Source organism: Sinocyclocheilus rhinocerous, unplaced genomic scaffold (assembly GCF_001515625.1).
Source record: "Sinocyclocheilus rhinocerous isolate Xijiao unplaced genomic scaffold, SAMN03320098_v1.1 scaffold892, whole genome shotgun sequence".
In the NCBI taxonomy this organism is placed as follows: domain Eukaryota; kingdom Metazoa; phylum Chordata; class Actinopteri; order Cypriniformes; family Cyprinidae; genus Sinocyclocheilus; species Sinocyclocheilus rhinocerous.
In genome coordinates, this window is record NW_015642825.1 from 319,843 (window position 1) to 329,155 (window position 9,313).

The following is a 9,313-nucleotide window of genomic DNA, read 5'->3' on the forward strand; positions in this document are numbered from 1 at the left end:
ATATCCTACTCGGCTGATTGTGTGCCTATTGAAATGGGGTCATGCATGGAACGTTACCTAAAAATGAAAATGTTGTTGTTCCAAATCTGACTAACATTAGATGATTTGGTCATTAAGTGGAGAACCGGATTAGTCTGATGCCTGAATGAAACATTCAGAGCATTTGTGTGAGCTGTATTGCTCAGTACAGTTTTGGAGTATCTGCCGATACTGATGTCAAATCGATACCAGGGCTGCTTTTTTCTTGATCGGTTTAGAAAATCTACACCTTATTACCTTGCTAACTACACACTGCTTCTTTATAAATAAAGAAAAACATGACTAGGCAACACTTTACAATAAGGTCCATCAGTTAACATTAGTCTTTAGTTAACATGAACTAAGAATGAACAATACTTCTACAGCATTCATTAATCATAGTTCATGTTAATGTCGACATTTACTATGCATTATTAAAATCAAAAGCTGTGCTTGTTAACATTAGTTAATGCACTGTGCATTAACATGAACGACTGTATTTTCATTAACTAACATTAACAAAGATTGTTCATTGTTTGTTCATGTTAGTTAATACATTAACTAATGGAACCTTACTGTAAAGTGTTACCCATGACTATATATTCCTGATCACCAAAAATGGCCCATGTCAAGTCGTTCTCTCATGAACTATCATAAATACTCCAAGGAGAGCTATGACTATATATTCCTGATCACCAAAAATGGCCCATGTCGAGTCGTTCTCTCATGAACTATCATAAATACTCCAAGGAGAGCTATAGAATCAATTTTCAGTGAATAATGACCTAAATTTCAGCGTCATAATCATCACAATCATATGGCTTCAGAACTTCTTGTGATACGTTTATGGTGCTTGTGTGCTTTACGAAGCTCGGAAGCTTCAATCTCCGTTCTTTATAATTGCATGAATAGCAAGATCAGTTCCTTAAAATTCTGAAATAAAGTCACAGCGGTTTGGAATGACTAATAATGACAGAATGCTCATTTCTGTGTGAATTAGGGCCTATCCCTTTAAAATTTCAAAGCGTTCCCATTATCCTTGTTTACATTCATAGTCTCCTATTGCATTAGTGATTTTTATCGAATGCAGGCTCTTTCTTGTATAGAGTGTAAATAATGTGCTTATCTTTCATTATCTGGCAGTCGCCGGTGACGTACACCGAGCAGATACAGAGAGTCCCAGTGTTGCTGGATTTACCTTATCGTGTCTTATGCCACAGATGGATCAGTGACAGGGTCAACACACACACGGCCAGCTCGAATATCCTTCGTCTCAGTATCCACGAGCCTTGAGGCCACCCGCAGGCGTCTTTAAATAGATAAACACTTCAAATTTGTAGCCATAGCGTTAGAGGAAGGTTTGTGTCACTGCACTAATATTAGTCAGCAGATTCAGACATTCCCAGTGCTGGTTGTCATGAGCATGCATGGGAGCTCATCCCAAGTGTCTGACAGTATTTTCTAGCTTTTGGAGTGTTGTTGAGTGTTTTTCTGTTCGTGTTTGTTAGAGACAGGTATGTTCTCAGATGCTTTGGAGGCCGTAGGACGGGTGGAGGGGTTGACGCTGTCCCCTCCCCAGACTCTCCCAGACCCCGATGATGAGGTGGAACTGGGCTCCGAAACAAAAAGACGAGGCAGATATCGCCATAGCTTACAGATACTCAAGCCCTTTCGGATCACGCACAAGTAAGTTCTCTTGGATACAGTTGTTAGAACCATATAAAATTAATATGTGGGTAGCTACCAAATGGATTTAAGAATAAAATCCATATTTTGTGAAAAATATGTGTATATTTTAGGGGATGTGACAGGTTACCATTTTTATTTTATCTTTTCCCCTCGTTCATTTAAATGTGTGAAAAATTAATTTGTTTGTCTCTCAATTAATTTGAGCTCATAAACACTGCATGTATAATGATTATAAAAGAATTAGCAAATGCTGTTTAAAATCAGTCTTGCTGGTGTACAGAACGTCACACCAAGGTATGAATCGACATATCGTTTCCAACAGTTAAAGTCACATATGCACAAATACATAAAGCTTATTTTAATGCTTAAAATGTGGAAGAATCAATTGGCAGGACTTCATAAAATAACACACACAAAATCGTCACATCGTTTCCAACAGTTAAAGTCACATGCACAAATACATAAAGCTTATTTTAATGCTTAAAATGTGGAAGAATCAATTGGCAGGACTTCATAAAATAACACACACACACACACACATATATATATATATATTCTCTAATTATAAAGCTATATTTCTTCAACAATGCACCACATTCAGCTTTAGCTATTATATAGTTATAAAGTATTATACATTATATAGTATATGAAGTATATATTGTTATATATTATTTTATGTATTATATAAAATTTTTGAAGTTCATGACCAGTCATTCCTGATTAGCTAATGCCAATATAAACAGTATTTTTGTCTGAACTGTTTATTTTCATAGATTTTTGTATTTCTAGATTAGATACATTTATTTTGTAGTTCATAATGACAGTCATGCCACAGAACAATTTTCACATTCGACAATATTTGAATAGATATTAATGTTTATGGACAAAATCTGTATTCTTTGCTGTCCAGCCAAATTATCTGAAAGGAAACAAATAATAATAATAATAATAATGACCTCTTTCTTTGAGGACAATAAAATTGCTTGTCATGTCAACCTCCTTTTGAATGTTTCTAACCTAAATTTCACGAACTACAACAGGAGAAAATAAGTATTTAAAATAAAGAAAATAAAGTAATTTCTAGGTTACTACTTTAGATATTTCTTTAATAACTGCCATAAATTGTGAAGTGGTTATCAGGAGATTATCAGGAGACACATTTACTTCCAAATAATAATTAATCTACAGTGAATCATCAATGAACTGACTTAAGCTGGAAAAAATGATTCTTTGTTATTGTCTTCTTGCATCATGCACAAACTATTTTCCTGTTTGACAGTGTAAAGCTGCTTTGACATAACCAGTGTTGTATAAAGCGCTATACAAATAAAGGTGACTTGACCTGACTGAACCCAAACCTCAAAAAGATGCTACGAGCTGCTTTTATCATCTGAATCTGTCACTTAATTAAATAAAAATAGTTTATGTGCATCACTGCACATTTAACCCACATTAAACATGATAGGCGTCATTTTTAACAATGAGTAGTTCACGCAGTTGCATCATATAAGCCTATATTGTAAAAGCTTGTGTTGCTAAAATAAATTTATAGTGCATTTTCAACCTTTTCTGCTAAGTTCAATGTGGAAAAACGTAACTTATATTACACCTCTACCACACTGCTTACACAGACAGCGTGAAACCGGTTAATATCGAGCCAAAACAAACATATGCACCGAAATACTTTTGTGTGAGGTGTGAAACAGGCCTTACGAGATGTTTGCTTCGTTGCCATTTGGACTCAAGTGACAGAGGTCCTGATAAGAACGCTCTTATCCTTTTCTCACAGACGGCTCAATTTTTAACATGCTGGCTGATAAAGAGCCGCTGAACTTTTTCACTGCTTCGTAAGAGTTCTGAGAGGGACGTGCAAACTGCTGTTCAAACACAAACGTGTGATTCATCTACTGTTTGGCCGCAGCGAGTAAAGATTTTCTCTCGCGTTCAAGGTCACGGCGTTCTCAGACATAGCACATAGCGCCTAGATGACTGATACAAGCCAAACTCTTCCATTTTCACCCCCAGACATCAGCACCCGGTGGACAATGCAGGATTTTTCTCCTTCATGACCCTGCAGTGGCTGTCCCCTCTGGCATGGAGGGCCCACAAAGCGTCCTGTCTCAAGATTGAAGACGTGTGGGGTCTGTCTTGCCACGAGGCCTCAGAAACGAACTGCCAAAGGTGAGCTACTGGTGCAAACCTTCAGATCCGTCGTCAAGGTTTGTCTACTGTCAAGCTGTGTTTGTCTGAACGCAAATACCCGGGTGTAGGGCTGCGCGATTTGGGGAAAATTTGGGCAAAATAGAACTGAGTGTGCATTAATGAGCACTAAACACATGTAATAGGCTACCTGTTTAATTAATACTGCATTCCAGAGGGCGCCCTCGTGCGGAAACTCCCAATATGCATCACAGAAGTAATAGAACTCATGACATTCCAGGAAATCCCTAATATGGACAAAGTTATCTAGCCATGGCTGCAGAATAAAAAGAAGATAGAAACGCTTGAACTGACTAAACATGAAGCCAGTAAACACACAATATAGGGTGTATCTGTGTTCCTCAAGCCATCTTGGGTATTTTCATAATTATAAAGTAAATCTATAATCCAGTGCGGCTAATCGACATAGCCTTTATTACAGTATAGAATATAATTTCTGCTCATTCTGTGATAAGAAGCCACGTCAGATCAGAAAATGAAGTTATTTCAAACTCTTGCTTGATGCTGTGGAGTAAAACCATGTTATTAAATATTCTCTTTTGTTGGACAACAGGTTCATAAACGCATCTCATTAGTTTGGGAGGATGTTTGGCGTGTGTTGCCTTTTCAGATGCACGTTATAGACCTTACCCAGATAGCACAGGTACGTCTGCAAGATGTCTGTTAAAGATCGCTTCATCTGGAAAGCATCTGCTGTGTACAAATATCTGATAGACGTCAGTTTTACATACATTCTAAATGACATCTTCTAAACGTCTATTTGACATCTGATAGGAAACGTCCTATAGACGTATCACAGATATGCAAACACTCTAAAGAAAACGTCTTGCAGATGTAAATGCAGACGTCAAATAGACGTCTCCGTGATGTACGTGTGCTATCAGGGTATGTAGCTCCTCCCCTTTTCAGCGCTGCATTCGTTGTCTTCTGTCTTCTGTTTGTATATCCACAGCGTGAAATTAAGATCATGCAAATTTATGAATGAACCGCTCGTTTTAAAATCTTCCAAAAAATGTACATCTTGCAGATGTAAATGCAGACGTCAAATAGACGTCTCCGTGATGTACGTGTGCTATCAGGGTATGTAGCTCCGCCCCTTTTCAGCGCTGCACTCGTTGTCTTCTGTCTTCCGTTTGTATATCCACAGCGTGAAATTAAGATCGTGCAAATTTATGAATGAACCGCTCGTTTTAAAATCTTCCAGGTCTACTGACATTTGTTATGACATCCGCGTGGAACATTACAATGCTCATGATAACTTTCGTTAAAACTCTACAATAAGTAAATCCACTTCACCAGCTCATTACTCTTCAACAGCGATGCTACGGAGTTCAAAGACAAAATTATAAAGATGGAAGCGTGCTTGTATCTCTGGCACATACTGTAAGGTCTATAAACATAGATAAAAATCGCAGCCTTTGCCATTCAATAATCGCATCAGGCCAAATCGTGATTTTGGTTTGATTTTGATTAATCGTTCAGCCCTACCCTGGAGCCAAGCACAAGTTAGGCATCTCTCATATGTGCCAATGCTGAACCATGAACAAACAGGACTATTAGAAAACACCTCCTGTGCCAAGGTCTCACACAGTTGACGTCTTGATAACAAGAGGTTGGTGTGGGAATCCCTCGAGTCACGGTGGGGAATGAATGAGAGATGCTTGCCTCCCACGCTCACACAGCCCAGAGAGTTATGGCAGGTGGGTGTTATTCATAGCAAGGATTAGACATCAGAGAGAGTCAGTCTGCACCTTTCCTGCAGGACGGTTATGTCATTAACACGTCAGATCACAGCCCGTGTCCCTTTCGTCAACAGCGATGCTACGGAGTTCAAAGACAAAATTATAAAGATGGAAGCGTGCTTGTATCTCTGGCACATACTGTAAGGTCTATAAACACTACTTAAATATGCATTATACAGAGGCAAGAATTAAAATAAAAAATCGCAGCCTTTGCCATTCAATAATCGCATCAGGCCAAATCGTGATTTCGGTTTGATTTTGATTAATCGTTCAGCCCTACCCTGGAGCCAAGCACAAGTTAGGCATCTCTCATATGTGCCAATGCTGAACCATGAACAAACAGGACTATTAGAAAACACCTCCTGTGCCAAGGTCTCACACAGTTGACGTCTTGATAACAAGAGGTTGGTGTGGGAATCCCTCGAGTCACGGTGGGGAATGAATGAGAGATGCTTGCCTCCCACGCTCACACAGCCCAGAGAGTTATGGCAGGTGGGTGTTATTCATAGCAAGGATTAGACATCAGAGAGAGTCAGTCTGCACCTTTCCTGCAGGACGGTTATGTCATTAACACGTCAGATCACAGCCCGTGTCCCTTTCGACTAAGCCGGCTCATTGATAGGGCTCAAAGTGTTTCTCGGGAACACGGGAACATGGAAAAACACCTATAATCTGTAACTGCCCTTTCTAATCACAGATCAGAGATTTGCCCATATTCGGTGAATGAATTGGATCAGACTTTGACTGTGCTTTCTTTTGTTGCAATCAATGATCGTGTGTTAAATATAGGCCCCTGTTTTTGCCTGACAGCTATGCCTCAGCGGCTCTGTAAGAAGCCGTGTCAGTTTTCAGTGTTTGACCTCAGGGTCTGTGGCTCCCGTTACTGGATTTGTGTCAGAGATATATAGCTGGGATGCGTTAAAGGCATGTGTACTTGTGTGTGTGAGGGGTGGATATTTTATGGGGTCTGGAACACTTACGTAAAGTGTTTTCTTCAAAACACAAGGCTGTTGAAATTTAAAAAAAATAATAAGATACAGTTCACCAAAGTGTTGTACCCTTTGTGAGAGATAAAAGCTGAGTGGATTATTTTATTTATTTATTTTTGTAGGTCTTTGGCATGGGAACTGAAAGCTCAAAGCCTTGGTCCTTCAGATTGATTGTTCATTCTGAGTGTGAATTTCAGTGTTTTCAATGAGGCTTTCCTTGAATGCTTCAAGTTTTTGCATTACAATATTTATGAGAAATTGAACAACATTTATGATTTATAATAAACGTGTGAATGTTTTGGCTTTTAAATGTGTGCCCAAAACAAGTTTTACTACCCGAAGACCTGAAATATATGATGTGCCCTTGAGTTTAAAATACAGAAGTTTAACAGTTAAAATGCCTCACATTTTTAATTTAGACGTGAGGTCAAGGATTATATCCAGTCAACTTGCAAAAAAGCAGGACCCAACCAGGAGCAGAGGGATCTTATATCATTCTGAAGGGGTTTATGCATGACATGCATTATGATTTGTGGTCATTTTATTATGTGAGAAGAAAGAAACTGGAGTGATGCAAGAATTGTAAAACTAACACAGCTATGTAGGAAATTGGAAATTAGGAAATTATACAGTTCAGCATCATTACCCAAAAACACCAATCAGAATCAAGCGTGGCAGAGAGCTGTCTAATAAAGTGACAAAAGCATTTGTTATATTGTACATTTAATTTTGGTTTGGTCTAACAATTTAGCCAGTATTAATTTAATTTCTTAAAGTTGCAATGAATTTGAAGTAGCAACCGATCTTTTTATCCATAATGTGATGTACATTTGCTTGTAACACATTAAAAGAGAAAAAAATAGGGTGGAGACTGGGATCTATGCATCAGTTGTTGATTGGATTTTGAGATGTGGGTGTTTCACTCAAAAGTGGAGGCAGATGAAGGTGAGCTTGCAGGAGCAGGTTTAAATGCACTAAATGACTGGAGAAATCCTGCAAACAACACAGATCCAGTTATGACATTCTGATTAATCTGAAACATCTGATTTTCACGATAAGATCTATAATGTGCATTTAGAAAATCGAAAGGGTGAGTTTTCATTCATGCTGACTTTAATTTGAACTTTAAACAGGAATAAAATAAAAGACTTAAAGGGATAGTTCACCCAAAAATGAAAATGTGATGTTTATCTGCTTACCCCCAGGGCATCCAAGATGTAGGTGACTTTGTTTCTTCAGTAGAACACATATGATGATTTTTAACTCCAGCCCACTTGAATACAGCCATTGAAACTCAAGTTAAAGGAATAGTTCATCCAAAAATGAAAAGTTTGTCATCATTTACTTCACCCTTAACTTGTTACAAACCTGTATGAGTGTGTTTGTTCTGTTGTTCACCAAAGATGATATTTTGAAGATTGTTGGTAACAGTTGCTGGTAGCCATTGACTTCCATAGTATTTTATTTCTTCCATAATATGGAAGTCACTGGGTACCAGCAACTGTTTGGTTACCAACATTCTTCAAAATATCTTCTTTTGCGTTCAGCAGCTAAAAAAATATATTTTAATGAAAATTATGTCATTCATTTTGTCATTAATTACTCACCCTCATGTCGTTCCAAATCCGTAAGACCACACGTTAAGATATTTTTGATGAAATCCGAGAGCTTTCTGACCCTGCATAGACCGCAACGCAACTGAAACGTTTAAGGCCCAGAAACGCATGTGTCGTGGTACTGTCGTGAATGGGGCGGACAGTGACAGGGAAGAGAAGAACTGTTGAATTGTTGTTATTGTTGTTTTCTTTGCACGCAAAAAGTATTCTCGTAGCTTCATAACATTACGGTTGAACCACTGGACTATTGTAACGATGTCCTAACTTCATTTCTGGGCCTTGAATGTAGTAGTTCCCTTGCTGTCTATGCAGGGTCAGAAAGCTCTCGGATCTCATCAAAAATATCTTAATTTGTGTTCTAAAGATGAACGAAGCTCTTATGGGTTTGGAACGACATGAGGGTGAGTAATTAATGACTGAATTTTCATTTTTGGGTGAACTATCCCTTTAATAAAAGGTTTCCCAGTTTTTCATGTTACAACACTTGCCGATGTCCTGTTGTTTAAACACACTGTCTTTGGCGATGCATCATTCAGACTGGAGTGGTTGTGGCACGAGGAGCTCAAGCGGCGGGGGAAGGACGCGGCGTCTCTGTCCCGGGTGTTCTGGAGGTTCTGTCAGACCCGTATGCTGGTGGCCATCTTCTCCCTGCTCATCACCATGGTGGCTGGATTTGTTGGACCTGTGAGTTGTCCTCATTTTCTTTCTGACAACTGTTGGCTTGCATGCTGACCTTTGACCTGCTTCCCCTATCCAGACCAAAGGAGAATGTTCAAGAATCGTGACAGCTTTTTTTTTCTCATACCATATTTCATTATGATCACAGACTTACAAGAACCAAGAGGACTAAAAAGCATTATTTAAGTATCATAAAAATATCCATAATGATGTGTGCATTATATTTACTAATCTTCTGATGCAATCGCTTGTTGGAGCTTGACAGCCAGCGATCATTTTGAATCACTGTTGAATGAAAAACAGTGTATGTGAAGATTCTTTTAGAGAGTGTGTGTGTGTGTGTGTGTGTGTGTGTGTGAGA

General features: G+C 38.6%; 1 protein-coding gene across 1 annotated transcript in view; it reads left to right on the plus strand.

Annotated features, from left to right (window-relative positions):
* Positions 1-1,345: 1,345 nt before the first annotated feature.
* The window catches only part of LOC107756674 (multidrug resistance-associated protein 5-like), a 37,596-nt gene continuing 29,628 nt past the window's right edge, over positions 1,346-9,313 (plus strand). Inside the window, 3 exon segments of the mRNA XM_016573874.1 lie at positions 1,346-1,704; positions 3,733-3,888; positions 8,811-8,958. Of these exon segments, the coding sequence (XP_016429360.1) occupies positions 1,535-1,704; positions 3,733-3,888; positions 8,811-8,958 (474 nt within the window). The 5' untranslated portion in view covers positions 1,346-1,534.